The sequence below is a fragment of the Cuculus canorus genome, chromosome 7 (assembly GCF_017976375.1).
Source record: "Cuculus canorus isolate bCucCan1 chromosome 7, bCucCan1.pri, whole genome shotgun sequence".
In the NCBI taxonomy this organism is placed as follows: domain Eukaryota; kingdom Metazoa; phylum Chordata; class Aves; order Cuculiformes; family Cuculidae; genus Cuculus; species Cuculus canorus.
The window spans coordinates 8,893,808-8,918,679 of NC_071407.1; the positions used below are offsets into that span (position 1 = coordinate 8,893,808).

At 38.2% G+C, this 24,872-nt stretch overlaps 1 protein-coding gene across 1 annotated transcript in view; it reads right to left on the reverse strand.

Annotated features, from left to right (window-relative positions):
• Window positions 1-626: 626 nt before the first annotated feature.
• Window positions 627-24,872, reverse strand: part of LOC104054570 (solute carrier family 22 member 15-like) — a 28,313-nt gene continuing 4,067 nt past the window's right edge. Inside the window, exons 3-12 of the mRNA XM_054072120.1 lie at window positions 21,595-21,727; window positions 20,341-20,505; window positions 18,576-18,705; window positions 16,523-16,744; window positions 15,487-15,627; window positions 14,298-14,383; window positions 10,069-10,177; window positions 5,525-5,597; window positions 4,893-5,056; window positions 627-3,866 (exon numbers count right to left, since the gene is read on the reverse strand). Coding sequence (XP_053928095.1) covers window positions 3,854-3,866; window positions 4,893-5,056; window positions 5,525-5,597; window positions 10,069-10,177; window positions 14,298-14,383; window positions 15,487-15,627; window positions 16,523-16,744; window positions 18,576-18,705; window positions 20,341-20,505; window positions 21,595-21,727 — 1,236 coding nt within the window. The 3' untranslated portion in view covers window positions 627-3,853. The remainder of the gene's footprint in view (window positions 3,867-4,892; window positions 5,057-5,524; window positions 5,598-10,068; window positions 10,178-14,297; window positions 14,384-15,486; window positions 15,628-16,522; window positions 16,745-18,575; window positions 18,706-20,340; window positions 20,506-21,594; window positions 21,728-24,872) is intronic.

Here is a 24,872-nt window from a genome sequence, read left to right on the forward strand (position 1 = left end):
ATTCACTGCATGGGAAAAAATAGGTCTCTTGCATGCTGTAATGCACGATATCGTTATATGCCCAAAGCAGACTAAAACTGAATGGCAGAACCAGCTGGTTACAGATGATAGTGTGAGAAGTTCACCTCCTCCCTTCTCTGCTGCTTAGCTGCAGGAGTATTAGTCAAGAAAGCAAAGGATTATTTGTACTTCACTCTGCTCAGATTAAAAAGGATAAATTCTAAAAACTAGTCCATAGCCCTCACTTCAAGCAATAACATACAGTGCTCCAACAAAGGAAGAAACAGCTTTGATGAAACATCAAATGAGATAATGAAAAAGATCACCAAGCTAAGCTTGATGTGAATATTGGGCAAAGTTAACTCTCCGGAAACAGGAACTCAAATCCTGCCTTTATATCTGACCTGATTTTAAACGTGGTGGGGGGTGTACATCACTGGCTGACAATAAAATAAAGCAGAGGATATTTGCCAGCCAGGAAAATGTAGATTCAGCCAAACCCCCGATGCTTCCCCATGCTGAGTCTGTCACCAGGAGGGCCACGGAATGACAAAATGTGAAACAAAATATAAAACATAGCATGAGCTGGAGGAAAAACATTTTTTGTTATTTACAGCTGATATTCTTCCTTTGACAAGGGGAAAACTCAGGCTTAAGCAAGCCTAACCAAGCATTAAAGGATAAATACTGTCTTCTAATGACAGGGAAATAGCATTAAAATGTAGGCAGCCTAAATGACTGTTCAAGTTCCATCTCTGCTCAGCATTCTTAGCACCTAGGAGAGGAAAAAAAGAAAAAAACAGTGCTCCTTAGGGGAAAATCCAGTAAGATTAAAAGGTGAAACACAGAAAGGAGTGAAAAAAAGCTGAAATCAGGTCAGACTTCCTTTCTGGACAACCTGTGAGTACCACAGATGTACTTAAGGACAGTGCAAAGCAGCCAATTAATTTCTTTTTTTTTTTCCTTTAAGCCTGAAGATTTACGGCTGAAACATGGTAAAATCCAGAGAGCAGTATAATTTGCTCAAATACTGAAGTAGAAAGACTTCAAATCAGTTTGTAAGCAGATAAAGGAATAAAGGCAATTTCACAATTAAGCGCTAAAACACTGAAGACGTTGTTCTACCACAGAAACAGATGCACAGTGCAGATGCAACATTATAATAAAATTTGTATGCACAAATAAAGCACAGGGGAAGAGCTAGAAGTGATACTTGAAAATGGGGATTGTGACCTAATGTATATAATAAGCCATTTAAATCAACTCAGCTACTTTTGTTCTTTTTACAGAGAAATAGAAAGTAATAGCTAATAGTCCCATATTGAGTAAAGAATTTATTAGGGCATTCCTCCCCAAAACTGCTTTCCATTCATTAAAAATGACGGGGGAAAAAAGTTGCTCTAAGTGAAGAACTTCTAATTCCACAAAGTCAAGTGCTTTAAGGGAAGATATCTACTCAAAAAAAGCAGTTATTTGACCAAAAACGCTGTCTTCTCTGATTTGCTGTGACATATACAGTAAAGGACACAGCTGGATTCTTAACCTAAGGACTTTGTAAGATATAATGCACTGATTACACTAGTGCAAATGAAAATATTTCTAATAAAGCTGCAAATAATTTCCTTCTTTCTAAATGAGTAATGCGAAAGACACTTTTTTCCAAACAGCATCATTTTATCTAACAATAGCAAAATGCAGCAAGGATATCTAATGTAAAAAGCCAAACAAGGTGTTAAAGTGAATTGAAGAGATAAGAAGCAAAAATGGAAGTTGATATTTCCATCTGTATTTTCTTTCGGGTCTTGGAGATGAAGTACCAAAGCAGCTTCCACGCTGGCCCATACTCGTAAAAAGAGCTGCAGATACCGTGAGTGACTCCAGGGCTGCTGAAATGTTCGTTAACTTCTTTTTTGGGACACAGAGCTTTCCGGTCATCACTATCAAATTCAAAGAAGTCACCCCAGGCAAAGAATTTATTAATTCCAGGTCAAATAAAGCAGAAACAAGCATGTTCAAAATGTAAATTATCTTTGTTTCCTGATTTCCATATAATGTGAAATAAAAGGCAGAGGAAAAATGCACTGATACAGCTCAATACGTGTGGCAGGAGGGAGAAAGACTCCCCTCACATAATAGTACACTTACAATCTTCCTATATCAGTGTTTTGTCTCTGCTTTGGGAATACAATTTTATATCATTCTACTTCTTATTAAATTTTATTTCTTCTAATAAAAAAATTGAAGTCAACATTAATAAAACTTGGTCCTTACCATATCCCTGCTGACCCAATTATCCTTTGAAGAGGTATAAGCAGTCACGACGGTTATAAATGTTAATGCAGTGGAAGGCATTAATATTATTCTGACAAAAAATTCTCAAACTCACGAATGTGAAACATTACAAAAATGATGTATAAATAAATGATCAGAAGACAAAAGTTTGCAGCATATTCTACAAGCTGTTTGACATCAAGCTTCAGCCCCAGAGGTTAGGCAAATACACGTGCAATCCACCCACAGGTCAACATTATCTAGAGGTTGTTCTGACTGGCAATTCATTTTCACCTCCTGGGGACCTGATCGGGCTGTTCGTAAAGCATGCGCGGACACAGCACGGATTTCAGTGAGGCGTCCTGGCACAGCAACACGCGTATGCTTAGGGAGGCACGTGTGTGTGTGTGTGTGTGTAAGTGCACACAAACTTATATTGGGTACACATTCATTTGCAGAACTACTACTTAGCTATGGAATGTGCTCAAAATACAAAGGCTCTCCAGTAACTTTTTTCTATCAGACACATTACATAAAGGGTCAAAATCAAAAGTGATATGGGTATTCTTCAAAAAGCCTTGGTAAACATCTCGGAAAAAGCAGCACTCATGATACAGATGTTAAATAATTTTCTTTTTAATAACAAAATTGTGTTTGCCATCAAAAAACGGTAACATTTGTGGTGCGTCTATTCCAACAAAAATATATTAACTGTTAACTAAACACACACACTCCCCTTGCAGGGAGGATTTCCAATTCATATGTGAAATGTATTGGACAATATATAACTTGTATAATATATGACTCATGTTCAATTATTTCTAGTTCCACATGTACAGCTAGAACTTAATGAGTTCATCTAAAAGGTTACTCATCCTTCTCTTTAAATGCACCTTTTAAAGGCTTGACGTTTTCCTAACATAGTATTATTTTTATCTTTACGTATCTTTTCATGTACAACCATATTAAAAAATTACTTACTCTCACAATAAAATCAATTTATTCTCTTTCATATCTCCTGCTCAGATTTCTCGTGCTAGGCATACTAAGGCAGGCAACCCATAAAAATCTTTGGTCTCTTCACACTGTGAGGTATACCATAATATAGAGGAAAAAAACCCTGTAGAGAAAATTAGCATATAGAGGATGCTGTTGCTTTTCACAATTACAGCTTCCCTGAATATACAAGGCCATCTAAATTTTAAATTATACACATCGCTTCAGTTACAACATTATCACTTAATCTGAAGCTAGCAATTACATTTTGTAAAATAAATTAATACTTCATTTTAAGAAGTGGTAGAGAAGTCCAAACATCCACAGTATGTTTTTGTTAAGTCGTCAGTTAACAGACAGAGTTGTCACCTCTTTTGTCACAAGCTTTGATCAACTTCTTCCATCTTCTCAGTTTGCCTCCACGTAAAGCTTGTTCAACGTGCTACAAACAGCATTATACAGGAGTCCCCCAACATTTCCTGTCAGATACAGAGAGCAAGACTCTGCCCTTCAACTGTCACAGCATCTCCTCGATGGAGGCTTCATTTTCCACTAGGCAGGCCTTCTGAAATTTAAGTGTTTTCTTCTAACTGGTTTGCCTGGCAGAAGAAAAGCAAATATTTTAAAAGAGTTTACATGTCTTATTTTTCTTGTCCTATTTTATAGGCTAATATTAAATGTGAAAAACAGAACTCATTGCTTTTTCAAGAATTAGAAATGAAATTATATTCAAAAAGCTCAAAAATTATTCTTTTTTTCCCATTTCAACTGAACACAACATTATTATGTATTAGGCATAAAAAGAAAGCATAACAGTGTGTGTAGTATGATTAAACTGATTAAATGCAATAATTACCAGCTAACTAACAGGACAGCATGTCACACAAAAAAAACCTGAGAAAAACATATTCTTTTACATCTGCACTAAACCTGCTTAGGTCTAAGCTAACAATTCATTGCTTATAAGATTGCCCCCAACTCCTTTTAAAACTAATTCTTCGCTTTTTCTATTACCTGTTGAAACAAACAACATTTTCATTTCCCACTTCCAAAGTTTTATTTATTTATTTATTTATTTATTTATTTATTTATTTATTTATAGCTTTATTTATTTATTTATAGATGCTATGATTCTATGATTTAGTGCATATCAACAAAAGAAGAACACTTTAAATGGCTCTAACCCAGGAGGCTAACAAAGGCTAAAACACTTCCTCAGATATGTATTAACTTTAGATCTTGCTCCACTACAAAACACAACAAAAAGGCACAAATCCAATATATGAAAAATAAGCCTAGTTGCTTTTACTGTAAAAGCATAGGAATGTTGCCAAATGTATTGTCCCTCACTATTTTAGGCTGCCTTTCTAAAATTTGTTTCCTTTAAAGAAACAAAATGGTATTTATTTGCATACAATTTAATACATACAGCTGAAAGCTGTTAGCCTTTTTGTCTTTAAGAGGCAAACAAAGAATAAATTCCATTTCCACTGAATGAGAGAAAAAAACCCCAAACCTCATGCACACGTTCATTCATGCATGACCTAAACAATATGCTCTAAATCATGGTTCACATAAGATACAGGGGGGAAAAATGTGAAACTACAGTAAAAAAAATCAATTACTCCGCCTCTTCGTTCTTAAGCGCTTGGTACTTGGCACTTTGGAGATCTTCAACGCTCTCAGCAATTGGTTTGTTTAGTGTTTCTGGCAGAAGGAGAGTCAGGAATCCCGCTGACAGTCCACTGATTCCAAACACCACGAACGGTACAGAAGGACTAAGAGATTTCTGAAGTTAAAAAAACATAGTAAGAACCTGCTCTTAATCCATACAATCCACATGAACTGCAGGCAAAACCAAAAGGCTACAACTTTTGACTCCAGCAATTTGTGCAATTATCCATATACCGGAGAACAAAGAAAGCCAAGAAACGTCGTTTCAGAGAAACAGCTTCACATGAAAACTTTGTTTATGTGGCTAAAAACTCAGGTACTGAGTAAGCCTTAGCAGTACCGAATGCATCATGTCACCAACAGATGAAATATTAACACAACACAGAACATTAGTTTATTCCCATAAAGGATATGTTGGGTATTTTTAAGCATCTTGTTCATTAATTCTTGAAACGGAGTGAACATTATTTGATTTTTCATAAAAACAATCTTTTTCAAGGAATATGTGGAACCAAAATCTGCAAAGTGCTTTTAATATTATGAAACAAATCTGAGTTACAGAAAAAGTAGAAAATAATCTTACCATTGATGGCACAAATGGAGCCAAAATGCCCCCAAATCTGCAAGACATGGAACACACACCCAAGCCAGCATTTCTGTTTCAAACAAAGGATGAGAGATCTGTAGTTTCAGAATACACAACTGAATCATGCATGAATATGCAACGGCACTGTCAGAACCAACTTAGACTTTAAAGTTACCAATAGTCTTTAGTTTTAAAAAAACTGGTTTTAAAGGCCTGAAGACTATCTACAACTACCTCCCATAGCAAGGTAAATGACATGTTTTCAAACCCCTAGCAAAGCCACCCTGTTGTGCAATCCTTCACAAAAGTTTGAACAAAGAGCCATATAGGGCAATTTATTTGGACACTCCTGTGCTGGATGGGGAATGACTTCAAACTTTGGCAAGATCTTCAAACAGAAGATTCTGAATGCAATCTCCAGCTCAGGCCATTGGCAGCAGCCTCTCTCCTGCCACCTCAGCATGCACAAATGAAAAGGCGGTGCTTACCAACAAATGGAAAATAACTATTTGCCAGTGTAAAGCATCAAAACATCTGGCCAGATGTGTCAGAGGGGATGCTGAATTCTGCTCTCCCTTCAATTTTCAGGCAGGTTTAAAACAATCTCATCTAGACTGTGATACTCAAAGCACGGGTTAAATCAGCAGGGTCCTCTTCAAAGTTCCAAAAATCCTCAAAGTCTTTCATTTTCTGATCAAACACAAAACCCTTCCATCCTTATATCACTCCTACATATGGTATTTAACAGTGTCTTCAGAGACTGACATTGGCACAAGACACCAGCGAGACGGCAAGAACGAGCTCATAGTGGTTGCTTTCCCTACAGTCCTCTATTGCTTCCTCTCATTCATCATTATCATCAGTCACACCACTGAGCTGAGCTGCTCCTGCTCTACCCTGTTTCCTTTTCCTCCTCTAAAGACAGGAAGACAGTGACAGGATTAAAGATGACAAGCAGAGGTGACATGAGTTGCTAGAATACCAAACCACCCACCTGCATGGCCCTTCGTAATGGCCTTTTGCACCGGTTAAGGGAAACAGATGATGGAAGGAGCTGATAAGAAGCCAGTGACTTTGGAGTAAAAATAAACAGACAAAGCAACCTTTTCTTTCATCAAGTCTTCTTGGGAACAGCAAAATAGTAACCCACACTTCCTTGCATTGAGGCAGCATCAACCCAAACTCCACAAGACAAGGCTAAGCACCTCCTCTGTCAAAAAAATCCCTGACTAGATGAGAGACACCAGTTTGCTTGTGAACCATTCATTTAGAACTATCCTTCCCACAGACTCTAAGCCAGTCCATATCCAGAGGTTTACTGGCTTCTTTATTTCTGCTAAGAGGGAACAGAGTAAAATGTTATCCTCCATGCAAAGTGTGTCATTTCAATGAAATGCAAAATGAAAGCAGCTGTTAAAACACTCCAGGATACCTTTAATTCAGAATTCAACAGTTTGGGCTATGCAGAACGTGATGGTACTCAAGAGGAAGAACGCATTATCACCCAATAACTATTGGTAAGTATTCTTGAGGTGCTACACTGTCAACAGCTGACCACCCACCGCCCGTCTTACCTCACTGCCCCAGCTTTGCCACGCTCATTAGAAGACCTGCTAAATCGGGCTGATGGCACATGCTTCTATTATCCCACAGAGCACAGCCCTGAGCCAATGCCAGCCAAAACAGCTCTGCAAAGCAGGGTAATCATATCAGCCCAGGACTTTGTTGAAGCCAATGGGACCCACTGCAACTGCCTGGCAAATGCCATGCAGCACTCCTCTGGCTGCACTGCTTGCCCAGCACCTGCCCCTCACTGCCTGGTAAGCAGCCCTGCACAACTGCAAAAGCTTCTCTGCTACTGGCACTGGCAGCTCTAAAGTTGCACTAAGCAAGGACTGCTGTTCAACAGAAAGAATCATGGAGAGTTACTCGCAAAGAAAGCCAGAGGTCAAAAGAGCAAGTATTTTAAATAAGTAAAACTTATCTACCACCACTGACATTAAGAAAAAATACAATAGTTTCTCCACTGTGAAAATAAGCTTTCCAAAGCCATCCTAGCCAGTCCAATGGCCCCACTCTGATTTCACCCACCATATGCAAAGGATGTCATCATTTTGCAACCATTTTCTCATTAAAAAAAATGAGTTTAGTTTTACATCTTCATTACTAGAGCTATGATTACATTTTGTCCCCAAAGACCACCTTTCTTTTTGTTGTTGTTCCCCAGCAGGTATTTTAAAGACACATCAAAAAAGAAAAAAGCTTTTCAAATCACATATTCTCCAGGTTGCAACACCTCCCCACGTCCAGCATGAGGTGTATTTGCCATCACTCCACGTACCAGCTAACTGAAAAAATATTCCTAACAGTCACAAAATCACAGAATCGTTCAGGTTAGAGAAGACCTTTAAGATCATCGAGTCCAACCATAAATCAGAGGTTAACGGCACATTCCACCCAGTCTGGGTATTGTGAGGGCCCTGCCCAACATTCCCAAAAAGGCCTCAACCCTCATGCTTAAAGTAGTAAGTAGCTTTAAATAAGGAGCAGTAATACTGAAAATATTTAATTTTTCTGCAAGACATCTAACTGGAAGAAAAAAAGAAAAAAAAGCTTTTACTCCACCTCCTCTCCACTCCCTTTGAATGGTACATGTCTCATCCAACCACATGCCTCAGCTCTACAATATGAACAATACCAGGATCACTACAAAGCTTTGCAAGGACCACCAGATGGTGCTGATGCTTTGCTTTAAATTAAATACTCTCCCATAACTGTTCTTCTTGCATAAACTATAATATCTGTAATAAAGTAGCAGAGAGATATCAAGCACTTTAAATGCAGAAATTGTCACATGTAAGGAATTTTCATATGGTGTAACGGAACAGTTTTCCATATTATTAAACAGAAGTCATCTAATAAAGTTACTAATTTTTTAACTGTCTTTATTCTTGCATTTTCTCCACTGGCGGTCTGTATCTTTGATAAAAACCTACGTTTTTTTGCCAGAACATTAGTGCAGAATCTCAAATTGAGCAGCATTTGACTTGATTTTTTTTTTTAATCTTCTTAATCAGTAATACTTAAGTTTCAAACACAGAGATACTACTGTAATTCCTGGTAGGTATGAGGTGTCACATTCTTGGCATTGAACATCAACGGGACTTCAGAAGACACCATGACATGAAAACACAGTGAAACAAGCAAAAGCTGAGAAATTGAAAGATTTTAAGATTTAATTCTCTTGATTCTGAACTCCAGAAAAACCAGAGGGGACAGGAAAACAAAAAAAAAAAAGTCAAAAACCACCCACATAAAAAAAAAAGAACTGAAAAGTTTAGACAAGGAGAATGTAAACAAACCCCACACCCAATGTCAGTCAGCGTGCTTGGGACTTGCACATCAAACCTAAACCTGTGCCAAGATTCACAAGCTCAGTATCCAGAAACAGTCAATCCACCTCCACCCTCACAAGTTTCACCACTAAACTGCATTCCCAGTCTAGCTTTTACGCCTCTGCAACATGTGGTAATTTGTGAACCTCAAAAAAAATAAAGAAAAAAGCCAATCCAAGGCCAGTCACCCACATCCCCCCAGCTCCCTCAAGTCCTCAGTCTCCTTGAATCAAGCGACTTATGTCACCATCCTAACCACCTCTACAGTGCTACTGGATGCATCTACCACCTTCCCACTCCATGTCAGCTTTCAGCTTTCCTGCTCTCTCTAGGAAGGGCTCAGGTCTTGCAGTAGTTTCGTTGTTGCTGTTCTTCTGCAACTCGTGCAAGATGACTCAAACTCTGAACATCTACTTCGAGTAGCTTTCAGAAAACCACATGGAAACACAATGGGGGTGAGAAAAAGAAGACTGCGTGGTATTATATTTCCCTATCTCAGGTTTACTTTGAGATAGCAGAAGACTAACCTTACAAAGTGTGGGTAAGAACTATGATAAATAAACTAAGGTTTTAGACCACTTGTTCATTAATTAAATGGTGTAAAGGAAATCACTGTCATGTGGGAACTATTAAAATTAGCTGCATTATGAATATTCAGTTAAATAAAAAAGATACAGAAAAGCACTTGTTTGTCAGGAGGCAAAAAAACATAATCATATGGGAGATATAAGTACACAGAAAGGCTGTATATAGTCTATGTTTATAATTAAGTTAGCATATGCTTCTATCATGTCATTATGTTTGGTTTTGCAGCCTATAATTTTACTTCCAAAATCAATATTACAATTGAGAAATAAGGCATCTAGTATTGCAATGTAAGAAGCTGGGTTTCATATTTTTATTCTGGATTCGGATATGGTGGAAACTATATCTGGGCCACAAACAGCCCAGAAAAGTGCATCGGTGCAAAACATGTGACTAACGGGAGAAGCCCTTTCCAGTTCTGGCAAGCTGCCTTAATTACAGGAAGAACTCATGTTGATATTTCAGGAAAAATAATTACAGATAAACATTAAAGTACACCCAAAATCAGTATCTCTGTGCTTAAAAAGTATTTTAATTCACCCAGAAGCTCTGTAAAATTACCTTAGCACTGTTGGGTATAGTTCAGATGTATAAATATACACAATGTTGAAAGCAGCGCTGACCATCATTTTTCCACACAAAGCTAGCAAAGAGGGACTGAGCAGCAGACCTTTCAGGAAAGAGAAAAATAAGCTATAAGCATAAATACTTTGTTTTCTTACTCTCTTTACACAATGTTGAAAACATCCAGTCGTCTTTAAGAGACTGTCATGAAAGTCAATGTTTCATCGATATGTTTTTCAAGTATAAGCACAAAAGCAATTACCTCAGCTCTTCCCAACCACTCCAGGAGCTAGCCTAAGAATATATACATAAAATTATATTTAGGAGCAAGAAAAACTGCCCCATTTGGGGAGGGAAAGTGTAAATCTATCACAGTGTTAGTAGGAAGGGATAACCCTTCCACCTCTGCAAGTCAGAATACCTTACTAAGGCAACTATATCTTTTGATGAGCACACACAATACAACTCCCTTGACTAATTCATTAGATTAAAACCATAAAACTTGATTTGCATCAACGGCTTATTTGCTCCCCAAGGACATCCTTCTGGGACTTCAAATGCAGTAGCTCCATGATTGGAAAGAACAAATGCTAATGCAGCCCAGTTTACCAATAGACAGTCTTTAGTTGGCTAAACTGAAGTGTGGTTCTTTTAATGTCCAAAAGAAACGTGGCTTTCATTATCCTGACTTATTTTTGTTTGCACCAACCATTTTAATAAAAATAAAATCTAACATATTTGTTTAAGGATGAAAAAAGAACTAATGCTCTCATTAGCTGTATATCAGGTTCTCTTCCTCAGAACTGAGTTCAGCATGTTTCCGTTTAGATCAAATGATGTTGATTAAGTAATGGGAACATCTGATTGCTTCTCAATCACTTTTCTTTTAATTTTGCCCTCAAATATTTTCAGTTCTATTCATCTGATCAAGTCAGATTCTATTTCAGCTGATGCAGAAATTCATTTGTACATAAACTGAAATCCTTGATTTAAGTGTGAAGTATTTTTTCAGTTATTTCTGTAATTCATACAAAACGGATGTAACATTTTCATCCAAGTTCTCATTTTGTTCAGTAAAAACTGGAATATTGAATACAGGTGCCAGATGCAGAGGTGTGAATCTAGTCCTCAGAGCCCTGCTGGGTACCATCAGAATGCTAGGACATCCCTTTCCTTCCATCAACCAAACATGAAATGATGAAGAAGAGATCTGTAATTCTCCACTGTGTTTTAAAACTTGCTGGTTTTCACCCAGGGAAATTTAAATTGAACACTGCATATCCATATACTAGAAAATTAGCATTACTGCACTTGGGAAATTTTGGGTTTACTATCAAGACAGAAGAGTATGTCTAGACAGAGAAATTAGCACTCAGAAGCTTGGGAGTGCATTTAAAGAGCACTGTCATCTCCAGCTTCTTTCTCTCCTTCAGGGGAGGATGAGGGTTGGCCACATGAGAAATTACTGTGGGATTAAAAGCACACTGGAAATTCACTGCACATCAGCTTCTTTGTGTAAGCAAGCCCAGATAGTCATTATATTTTCCTCGGAATCTTAGAATATATTTTTAGCTATTCTTGCAGAACAGTCCATCGTCTTCTTTACATATATAAAATATAATGCCATTGTGCAAGAATGCACTTTCTCCTACAAGGATTGCGGTGACCATTTCTAGGTCATTCACTAGGTCCAGCCTAGCGTATCTATGCAGCATCTTTAACACATATTTTGCCTAACACCCTTTCACTCGAACATCCAGTAGCAATGGTCTGCACACAATTCTGTCTGAAACTGTACAGTCATGGCAACTGTTTCAAACGTTGGTGAAAGTCAAAGTTGTAAGTTCTTCATAAATTCATGCATTTGAGTTTCAGTGGAATAATCTACTAACTGATCTTTTGAACTAGGGAAATAAAATGGGTAGAAAGATACAAACAGTGTTGATGGTTAAGAGCTTCTAGAACAGGAGTTAGAAGTTTTCATGCATCAGTGCTGTTAAGAGTTGCATTTGCAGTGGTATAATGTAGATTCACCTTCCGGTTGTTATCTTCATAAGCAGAAGTTCACTCCAATGGTACTTTCGAAACTAAAGGAGTCTTTAAATTTACTTCAGAAAAAATATCTACCGAGAAAGGTTAGTTCTCGACAAAAGGAAACACCCAACATCAACAGAAACTGAGACAAATGATGTAAAGAACTGCAAATTTTCTTCCTTTCTTCATTGGAAAGTAGATCAATGAAATTCACAAAGAGTTATTACGCATTCAGCACAAGCAGATAAATCTAAATGAAAGGTAAAATCTAGTTGTGCCTAGACCAGAAGTCTCCTTTCCTTGCTATAGTTAAAGCTGATAGTAAATGCTGGAGCCATGTTTGTGCTTTACAGCAGCTTTTAAAAGAAAAGAATATTACAGCTCCACTCCCCCTTGACTACCACTCCTAACCATCTTCCAATCTGATACTTGCACAAATTAACTGACGAATTCTAAGCGATAAAGAAAGAGGGAGCTGAGGGATGTATCAGTTCTTGCTTAAACATTGCAGGATTTTTAGTCTCAAATTCAGTATACATCTTTAACAACTGAAATGTTCTTGTCTTATTCCACAGGGAAGATGACTTGGATAAGATTCTCATTCATAAGTTAGCAGAGTTACTTAGAAATTAAGTGTAGGTTACAGACATGAGAAGCAAGTGCTCAATACCTCATTAAAATCTTAAATCGCTTGTAATAAAATCAAGGCTCTTATCCCTCCAAAGAATGCAGACTTACACAAACATAAAAAGTGTTCTGCTTAGTAACAGGAGGGCTAGATTAGAGAAGCAACAACCTTCATTTCATCCAGTGAAGTGACTCATCTTCATCATGCTTGAAGCTGAATTTCTTTCTGCTTAACTGACACAGAACACTCTGGGCCAAGAACCAGCTTTACTCTTACCACAGCGGAAAGTAAGACGTTTTAATGGGATTAAAGTCAACTGGAAAAGGCAGAATATTTCCTGAAATTTAGTGACTCTTCAGGAACTATTACCCTATCCTGATTAGTCACTACTGCTTTTCCTTCATTTTGTTTTAAAATATATAAAAAGAAACAAAAAGAACTTGTTGGAACAAAGGAAGAAACAGTCTCAATAAAATGAGCAACAAGACGTCTGGGGACTTGAATTAACACAAGCATGGCAAATAGGATTATGGGATATTGTCTCTTTCTGTGTTTTTCCTCCTGAGACTTTTTTGAAATCAATTTGAAATGGATGCCTGACAATATTTATAACTGTAAAGAATAAACACAACCTATAGAAGACTACCTTGTAGCATCACTAGTGCAGCTGTGTCAAAACTCTGTTAAAGCTAAAACATTTCTACTGAAGCAATATTAAGAAAAATACAAGCAGAGGGCAGCCACTTGATTTGTTAGTGTCACATAGACATAAGTTTTCAGTAACTAAAATAAACATTAGTATAGAAAAACTGTACTTGAAATAGAAATGTGAAAATACAAAACTGAACATATGTGAATGTCACTGACAATGTTAGAAAAAACAAATCTTTTGAGATGAGAAATATACTTGATGATACTCCACTGTTACTGTCCTCAAAACTGCATAGTGCAGCAATATGCAGCATGAGACTGAGAAAGGCAGCAAGCTTCTTGCCATCCGTATGGTTTCCACGTTGCAATTCTGAGTTCCATTTCTAGTTTGAATATATGAAATATATATTTTTTAAGATTCAGTGGACTGGGTTTTTTTAATGATGAATTAAGCTTCTAATTTGGAAAAATCTCATTTCCAATTTCTAGAAATGTTACATGCCACTAAAGAAAAATATAAAATTAAGCTTGGCATATCACACTGTCAAGATCCAGTCAAACTCAACATTACACTGCACTGCAGTCTGGCTATTAAATCAGTATTTTAAGGTAAAATGCTTAAGTGATAAATTAATGCAGTGTCAATAACTGAGACAGAATGTGATAGCTTGATTTGACCTTCATAGAGCAAAGGGCCTGCAGTCAGACAACTTAAATCAATTAACAGGGTCAAATTATGCCAGCAAGAAGTTAACAGTAGTATCAACAAGACCCCCTAACCCTGACCAGCCCCAGAAGAGACAGAGAGAGGTATAAATGAACTTGTCATACTTGGTCACAGAACACTTAGTGTTTTTTGGTCAGTTTTTATCCAATTTAACAAATACCTACTTCATCAGCAGGATATACTTACCAGCATTTGTTGGTAAAAACATGGTAAATATACATGCAAATCCTGCAAATATCAAAAAACATGTCATAGTTTTACGTCTTCCAGACCTAGAAGGACAAGCGCAGACAGACAAAGATGGAAATCAAGTCTTTCAGTATTTTTTCATTTGTCTACGCAATACCAACTAAAGTACACAGCAGCACTAATAACAGTTATATATCTATTGTACCTTGCTAACTGCTTCAAATCTTCCATTATTTTCCTAGTTCTGTGTCCTAAATCCTCCCACAAAAGCTTTGTTACTTCTAGACAAGTTCTAGCTACTGTATTTGTAGCCTTGAGAAGAACCCACCTACTTCAGCAACAAGAACTCAGACTTTTCTTCTCTGTACTGAGCAAGTCCTGCCACCAAAAGCATATTTCTAATTAAAAAGGAAAAAAACAGGTAGAAGAGAACTTGTGCAGTTTGTGGTTTAAATACATGTCCTTGACTTAGGCTCAAGGTGAAGGCTGGTTGGTTGGTTTGCTTTTGAGCTTGACTGAGCTGACAGCTTCTTTTACTGCCCAAAAAACCCAAAAGGTGACATCCTCATCTGACTGAAGAAAATGGGATTTTTGCCACTGACATCCGTGACACCGAAGTATTGTCACAAAGATAGTAAAACCAAAGGTTGCATGAAACCCTGAGTAGCTCTGGGTTGCCAAACTGTTCAGCCTTCAGCAAAAGTACCCACCGAAAAGTATGAAAATACCAGACATGGATCCTTCACACCTTAATGAAAACTAAACGGCTCTCACTTCAAAGTTCTCTTTGAAAAGTTCAAGTAAGAATAAACACCACTGAAAATTGCTTTCAACTGCAGTTGGCATATAATGGAAAAATTAGTCATTCTGAATAAAATATGTTAAGACTTATAAGCTATAGATACTTAAATAACTAGGCTACTCCCATTTTTCCCCACAAAAATCAAAATTTTTTTAATAACATCAATCATTGAGAAGCTCATCTCTTAAACAATTCAAAAGATGAACAAAACATAAAATGGAAGATGTAGAAAATCAGAGCCCCATTTCTATATCAACTGGAGGAAATCCCCAAAGAATCCACTGTTTTAGAAGAACAGTGAAGTATCTTACTGAGAAAAATGTTAATATTTTTCCAGGCTAACTACAAATACATGCAGAAAACTCGGAAGTAAGCTTTTCTTACCAGGGTTTCTCAATAAAAAACATGCAGAGAGGAAATGCTGGAACTTCCACAAGACCAGAAAGAGCCACATTTAAATACAGGTTTCCTCTTAATTCACCAGCATTTAAAGTTAGTCCATAGTACACGAAGCTGCAGACATACCTAAAAATAACCATAAAAGATATATTACTAACAAAACAAGTCTTTAGGGCTAAGAAAGTATTTAAAAGGTCAATCATACCAAGCTATGGAGAAGCTATGTAGAGTTACATGCTACAAAGAGAATTCTTTTTTTTTTTTCCAAGTAGTACTACTTTTCAAGATAGCACCCAGGCACTGATCTCTTCTCTCTGCCAATCAATGATAGGACCGGAAGGAATGGCACAAAGATGTGCCAGAGGAGGTTTAGATTGCATAGTAGGAAAAGGTTCTTCACTCAGAGGGTGGTGGAGCACTGGAACAGCTTCCCAGGGAAGCAGTCACAGTGCCAAGCCTGATAATATTCAAGAAGCATTTGGACAACGCCCTCAGACACATGGTGTGAATGTTGGGGTTGTCCCGTGCAGTGACAGCAGTTGGACTCGGTGATCCTTGTGGGACCCTTCCAACTCAGGACATTCTGTGATTCAATCTGCATTTTATCTTGCGTACAGTTTTTCTCCACTGAACCTGTGTAATGTGCTTTTGGGCTCTTAACACTTATTCTTACTCTTGATCTCTATCGTTGCCTAACCAAGTAGTCCTTTTCTTACTAAGACAGGTTCAAATACACATCCTCTCAGTACTTTCTGCTTCAGCTTCTCATTTCACTCAATGCAAATATGTTCTCACTGGATTATTTCTCTGTAGGTTTTGAAGCAGTTTTTAAGTAACACACTGAAAATAAAATTCAACAGAAATAATAATGAAACATCAACTTTACAACACATCACTCTAGATTATTATTGTCGGCCATCATTAACTGACAAATTTACTATTTACTTAAAAGGATAAAAATCTTGATAGTTTCCTCACATCTGACTCATTGACAGCATCTCAGCTTCTTATTATTACATACCAGATGTACATCAGAATGACAGTTCGCCACCGAAGGACTGGGTGTTTCACTAAGTTTAGGATACCAGGTGTCGATTCATCATTTCTCGACGTTCCTGCACATGGTTTTAATTTTAGATTTAATCTCTCTTTTCCATTACCAAGGGCAATATATTGCAACACATCTTCAGCTTCTGCTGTTTTCCCTTGGGAATACAGCCATCGTGGTGATTCTGGGAGCATACTAACAGGAAAAAAAACCAGAAAATCAACAATGACAAGTTCATGCCTATGAACAAAGCACTGAAGTCACCTTTCCATTTTGCAAATCGACATTTTTAAAGACGTACCACTACAAAATTCAGACATTCTATTTACACTGTTCCGCATATTAATTCGCATGTACTCTGATAACACTGCACTTAGCCTTACAGAAGGAATGTGGGAGATGCTTGACAACGCACTCCATCATATGAGAGGAGTTTAAATCTACATCTTGACTTCTGCTGAACTGAATTCTTAAGAAACACTACCCCAGTGTTATCCAGGAAGCATCTCAAATCCCAGTTATCTGAACAGCCTGGATGAATATTTGTTTTCACAAAGTTTATTTCAAGCTTCTCCATTATGGGCAGGACTCTGAGTTGGAGTGAAGAGGAAAGAAACCTCACTGAGGAATTACTTGTTAGGTTCCAGAACCAGCTCATCACCACCTGCATAAGTTTTAAATGTCTCATTCACAAGTATAATCAGAAAATCCTTGCTTACCGCAACTTCAGTTCATGATTCCTGATTTTTTCAGGTTGTAGAGTGTGCTGCAGCTTTTATATGAGCCATAAACTAGAGTGGAATAATTTTAACTGAACCTTTATTTCTTCCGGTACTCTTTAACAGAGATATACAGCCTACATCTTTTGATTACTTCAGAGGATCCCAGTATTTTAGTATTTGAGGGAAGTAATTCTACTTCCATCAGAAACAGAACACCATAGAGGAAAATGTATTATCCAAAACTTCTTTCCTCAGCCTAGAGGCTCTGTTTTCCTTGATTACCACAAAAGGGTGGGTTTTTTGGTGTATTCTTTAACAGAACTTATTGCAAGAGCAAACCTATCAAAAGGATAATTGATTTTTTAAAAAAAATTAAATAGAATCAGGGAGTGGTTTGGGTTGGAAGGGACCTTAAAGCCCATCCAGTTCCAAACACCCTGCCATGGGCAGGGACACCTCCCATTGGATCAGGTTGCTCAAAGCCTCATCCAGCCTGGCCTTGAACACCTCCAGGGATGAGGCATCCATGGTTTCTATCTATGCTGTATGCCAGACATTCCCTGTATTATTGTGTAGACAACCTACTACACCAACTTTTATTTCTTCCACAGCTTTAATTAGTGATCAGAAGTATACATGTTATAACAACACAGGCCAGACAAAGCTAGCCCTTTTAATTCCTTAAGTACTGATGCATTTCATAATCATTTTTATGATAATGTCCAGGTAGGAATTATAAACAGGAGCATCATATACAACAGCGCTGGGAACACACACCAGGGACCTCAAAAGTAAGCAGATACATAGCACATCATGCTAAAAGGGCAATTCCAAGTGCTTTCACTATTTCCCCTTGCATGCATGTGTCTCATAAAAAGAAACTCCAAAATGCCTCTAGGATCACTTCCAAAACTTCTGAAGTGTTGAAGCCCTTCCTTGGCAGAAGGCAGTGTTCCTGGCTGATGCTCCAGCTCAGGGCCTCTGGCAGGTCTTCCCTTCCCCAAGCAGATTTGTAATCGAGTTTTATTGGACAGCTGGCACACAGCTGCTCTTTGCAATGCTGGCCACCACAACTGCAATAGCATGTAGAAATACAAGCTTGTCTTCTGGGTAACTCTGACCTTCTGCTTCATTTAAAACTGCTTCTTCCTTCACATTATGATTTTTCTCTTGCTCAGTTCACAAAAACATACAGAAAAGTGTCATCTTTGTTCATACCACTCTCTTAAACAATGACAAAAAGAAGTAACTGTTAAATTGCTGCATAATTTTTCTCATCATTGTAGTGCACATGAACCACTTACAAAGAAAGAAGAAGGAAGATGACTCCTGGACTATTTGATACCAAGGCAAGGTAGCGCCATTCCCTTATCCAGTAGCCCAGTAAAGCATAAGCAGCAATGCCAATCGCAAATGTCAAGTTAGTTAATGAACCTGAAAATACAAGACCACAAATGTGACTAAAGAAACCATTCACAAAAGAAAAAAAAAATTATTAAGCAAAAATCTGAAATTCCTAGCCTGTGATATACCTAAATAAAATAGCAATAAAATCTTTGAAGTATCTTTACAGCACTCATTAACCATCTGGCTTGAGTATACTGTGTAATTCCAACGAAGAATAACTTCGTAAAACATGAGTGGTGTCCCTTTCTACAACAAAGGATGGTACATAGGAGACAGCAAGAAATGAACAGGAACCTATCGACTAAACAGATAACCTGGGGATAGGAAGGGGAAGTGTTAAAAGTGATTTATTTAGGTCTGTTCAGGTAATCTTGAATAGAGGTGGCAGACTGGAACAGAAATTGGAAGAAAGATACAAAAATATAAGGACTGAATTCAGTACATAACAAGCTGCAAGGCAGAGGTGTACTACAGCAGCCTTCCGATGAACAAGGATAATAGAAATGTTAAAAATCAGAGTCAACTTGAACTCCAAAAGCTTAACAACAAATCCTCTGGAGTCTAACACAGGAGATCTTGTAGTAACCCAGAAAACCTCTGCTATCGCTCCCAAAGCCTAGCTCATAGCCCACACCTAGGAGACCTTCTGTAACACTGCCCGGCTGCATCCAGCAGGTCCCTCTCCTTCAGCCTCTGATCAGTAGTTCAGCATCTCTTTCTCAACAGCTGAGCAGAACTAGAAGAAAGCACCTGGAGTGACAAGCGGCAGGAAGCAAACTGTCTCTTCGGTCCCTCAGGAGGCTGACTCTGCAGGGAGGAAGACCAGGAAAAGTAGAAAGAGACAAGAGGAAAAGGGAAAGGAGGGGCAGGAGACAGAGAGGGCGTGAGTCAGAAAAGTGAACATGGGAGAAGAAGAGAAGTCTGTACTTAAAAAAAAAAAAAGAAAAAGAAGTGGAAAGCTATTACTAAACCACAACTGCTTCATACATCCCCTGGAGTCCAGAGAAGAAACAAGAAAAATAGTAGAATGGGGTAACTGAAGAAATGAGAAATGCACTCACAGCCACAGCAAGTCAGAGTTTGGACCAAGTTTTTCGCCACACTGCACAAGCCAAAAAAGTATTACAGCCTGAGCTACTCCAGCTCCACAACAAACTGACACGCAAGCGTTAAATTTATTTTAAGTCTTGGTAGAAACATACGTGAAAGGGCATTTAAAAATACTGGATGGTCAGTACATTCAGCAGTGGAAAAAACACTATCCAGGCACTAAGTCATTTTGTGGTGCAGAGAAACTTCAAAGAACCCTTTTACAAATACCTTCCCAAGATACCACACAGCATTGTTCAGAAGCTGGCAGGATCTGCCAGAATATTTATGTATTTTTTTTAATGTAATGCAGTGTAGAAATCGGGAAGTTTTAGGAATCAATGGACCAGTTTTAAAACCTCAAGTCTACTATTTATCAAATAAACTCAATCCCATCCTCCTTATTCAGGTATTTTTTCCCAGAGAATTTAGAACTTGGAATCACACCACACATCTGACTTCTGCTACAAACTGACTTTAGTTGGTACAAATGTAGGAATTTAAAATGTAAGGTATTGATAGACAGAACAACACATGGCACAATAATAATGATTAAATATTCTCAAATCCCACCTGTAAATGACCAAAACGATTTTCCTACATATTCTTGCGTTAGGACAAAAGACACAAGAGCCATTCCACCATTCATAATTCCAACAAAAAAACGTGAAACTGCAAATATATCATAATTTGGAGCTAATGCTGTGACATACCCCAAAACAACATCAAGAAATAGACCTGTAGAGAGAGAATAAAATGCAGTTATTACTTATGTTATGCAGCTTGAACTCAGAAGACTGGCAGCGAGCACAGTTCATTACAGACTGTAATGAGCAGTCTGTACTCATCTCTAATCTTCATATTTGGATTTCTGAAGTCATACCATGTGAACATCTATGATCGTGTTCAAGTCACACACTTGAGGTCTGCAATGCCAAAGATGAGTTTCCTTGAGGTAACATTATCAGTAAACAAAAGACTCTTTGGCTGCAAACACAGCTGGAAAACAAAACACTGGGATGCGAGTTACCCACTCTAAAGATGTTTAGGTAAATCCTTCTCCCTGAGCCCTCCCTCCCAAAAAAGCAAATGATTTTTATTGGAGACAATACGGTCAAGCAACGTGTGGAACACTGTGCTCAATGCTCAAATAGCGATAGTCACAACAAAACCAAGTTACTTTTCATCTCCCACTGATATTCCAGTGATCACTATGCTGCCCAGCACACTCATATTAAAGAACTTTAGTGCTACTGTACTGAGAGAAACATTTATGCTGATCGTTGATGCCCTAACACTGATGCAACACAATGGCCCAACAGAGCACCTCTGCTATGAGGACAGGCTGAGAGAGTTGGGGTTGTTCAGCCTGGAGAAGAGAAGGCTCCAGGGTGACCTTACAGAAGCCTTCCAGTATCTGAAGGGGCAAGAAAGGTGGGGAGGGACTGTTTACAAAGGCTTGTGGTGATAGGAGAGGCAATGGGTATAAACTGGAGAGTGGCAGATTTAGACTGAACATAAGGAGGACTTTCTTCACTATGAGAGTGGTGAGGCACTGGCACAGGCTGCCCAGGGAAGTTGTGCCTGCCCCATCCCTGGAGGGGTTCAAGGCCAGGTTGGATGGAGCCTTGAGCAATCCTGGTCTGGTGGCAGGTGTCCCTGCCCATGGCGGGGGATTTGGAACTGGACGATTTTTAAGTTCCCTTCCAATCTAACAATTCTATGATTCCAAGGGCAGCCTCCAGGCAAGCGCGTCCCACAGGCAGAAAAGAAAGAGATGCTGTTATTCATGTAGTATGCTCAGGAAAAACCTTTTAACAATCTTACCTGAGATATACACTGGTTTCCTGCCCAGTTTATCTGACAAAGGGCCAAATGTGATATTTCCAATAAGCAATCCAGCAAAAAACAGGGATGATGCAAGACTCACTTTGTAGGCTTCCTGTTCAATTAGGTACCACTGTCAAAAAAAAAATCTCCTTATTGTTAGCAGTATTAATACCAAGTTACTGGCTTCCTCAAAAATAATAAAATCTATCAAAAGTCTTCTCTTGCCATTTTATCCTTCTTGTTCTAAGTTTGATGGGTAAGCCAATGGTACTTTCTTCCTCTCTAACAGACTCGCATCTCTGCCTTCTCCTCTCCAAGAAATTTCATTATCATATATTATAAGCCTTCAATTGGATAAGTGTAATTAGTTGCACTCCAATTCCCAAGCTTTGACAATGCATCTTAAGATATTAAACCATGGAAAGTCTGAATTGTTAACAGCTTAGCCATTTCAGCACTGAACAAGCTTAGCTATTCCAATGAATGGATAATAGAAACTGTGCATTAACAAGAATAAAGGATGTGCACTACTGCAGTGCACAGAGGGTTAACACTGTGCCACTATGCTTCCTGAATCATGAGTACTCCCCAGTGCCCTTCGTCCTCATACACATGTTGAATTGTTGAAGAGAAGCAGGAAGAGGTTATGGAAAAATGTCGTTTTATAAAGGGACACTTTTATAAGACCTACTTACTGACAACTCATTGATAGTTCAAGAGCTTATTGTGCATTTATAATCAAACAGAAGTTAGAAACAAATCATGGGTTTCTCTATAGAATATACTTTCTGCCTCACCCAAAAGCTAAACGGAGGCACCATAATCACAAACTGTCAGAAGAGAAGAAAATGAACTGACGGTGGGTTGAAATCGGAATGAAACTTATACTATTTCCTGGTGGGGCAAGGCACACAGACAGTTTGCACAGATCCTCCTGCTACAAACAAGGAGAATCAACGCTCACAGAAATGCATTGTTGAGATTACAAACACTGACATCATGAACTTGGGAAAGAACGGAAATCATAAAATCCTAAGTGATTTTCCAGGAAAATAATTTAACTAATTCGATGCAAAGCTTTAGCCAAATGAATATTTAACCATTTTTTGAGCATTTCAAATAACTCCCAAGGTATTTACTAGAAAATGTACTTTCAGAAAAGTAGATGACTGTCATGCTGACTTCTTAAGTGATATGTGCACTATGTCCTTTGGGGAAAGGAAGAAGAATCCTAGTCCCATTTGCTTTTTTTTTAAGAAGTAGAAGGTTAAAAAAAAAAAGCCTACGGTAAATGGCCCATGATCAAAATCTAGTACAACACTCTAGGACCACAGCCCTGAAGTGTCTGCCTTGAATTAATACCAATCCCCAAAGAATATTAGGAATTTACTGACTTTTAACTATAGCAATCTCAAGATACATATGCTTTTATTCAGTCTGAACTCACATAGTGGCAAAGACAACACGGCTCCTTCCACCCCGTAACCCACCAGTTACCTGTGCCCTGCCCACCCAGCAGCCTGCAAGACACAGGTTACTAGAGCAGGACGAGATCTAACCTGCTAACAGAACAGCTTCTTTAGTTCAATGTATCCAGTGTTGGGAGACTTCTGGATACGCTGGGAAGGTAAAACTGTGCAGCAGCATTCTACCTTACTACATTGGATAAAGATATCACCCCAAAACCTATGTTTTTCTTAACTTTCTAAGGAAACTTCAATAATGCAATATTCTCGGGCATGAATCCTCAGGAAACTTCAAGTATAAAAATATCACAGCATGTGCCTTCCAAGGCACGGAGCACTGCTGGCATAAATTCTTCTTTTCTGTGCTAGCACTCCACAAACTCCAAACTCCCAGTTTTCACCTACAGAGTTTTTCAGGCTGATACAAGAGACAAAACAAATTTATGCTTCTAAATATGGTTGTAAAACTTAACTTCTCAAAGTTAAAGGAGAATTTCTACACCAAAGGTAAGACGTTCCTGAATTCACCTTCCTAAGCACCATTACTTACTAAATGAAACAGGGGACTGAGTTGATGCCGGACCAAGAAGCAGTTCTTGTATTTTCCACAAACCAAGCCTGAGCTAGTATTTGCGAAGTCTTAGTTATGCCAAAATTAATTACGCTGATTAGTCATTGAAGCAGAACTGAAGAACTACTCTGAAGTTTTGTTGAGCTTCAGAGCAGAACAGGGTCTCTGCCAAGTCAGAATAGATCTGAAAACATTTACAGTTTATGCTCCATCACCAAAACAAAGGAAATGAATTTTCCAAAAGCAGTCTCCTTTTTCCTGGACACAAGAAGAGAGAAGATTGCCTTTGCAAACTATTACTTGCATTGCTTGGTGAGCTCCTGGAAGATGGTTATATCTTAAGAAGTCTGACAGAATAACCTGTGAAGAATATAACTTTTAAAAGAATGTGTCTATCTACTTTATTTGCATAAAAGGAACTTGTTAAATATTTGTCAAAATTAACTGCAGCTTGCCAACAAAAATGTTGCCAATTTTGTTATCACCAAAACAGACATCCTCTCAGCTCTTCAAATCCACACAGCAGTTTGATTTAATTACTAGACTGCTAGCATGCATCAAAAAGTTGGCCAGCATCTAAAGATTTCAGGAAAATACTATTAACAATATAATTTTTAAAATCTTACAATAAGGTTATTGAAATGAATGGGAACACAGAATTGTTTTGATGAGTCTTTAGAATTACTACATATTTTGGAAACAGGGACACCGACTTGTACAATTAAAAACATAGTATTGGTTAAAATTTGCTGATTAACGATTATAAATTAAGCACTACCCCATATCACGCTTCCTGCTGAGAGTTTGAAACTGAAGGGTGATCTTGGAAAATATGCAAATCAAGAAAATCTATTTCTGACAGAGGATATGATTCAATATTGCATCATTCCTTCTTACATCTAGGCACTACATTTTTCCAGGAGAAACATTACACAGTCACATTTGGGATAATGGGAAGGAAGCAAAAATTTGGCACCAGCTACACCAAGTGATAACCTGCCTTATACAAGTTTACTGACAACGCTCCAAGATTCCAATTAGCAGAACTCTTGACAGTTCACACTACAGCCAAGCCACCCACGCAGTCTTTTTTTCTGGTACTGGCAGCGGTGCTTAGGTCACCCTTGCTTGCCTGAGTGATTACAGCCTAGGGACCAGCAAAAAGCAAACACAGCCTTTTGCGTGGAATTCACAAGGCGTGAGGATGAAGGGTCAAGCTTCTGTCCCACTCAGCAAAC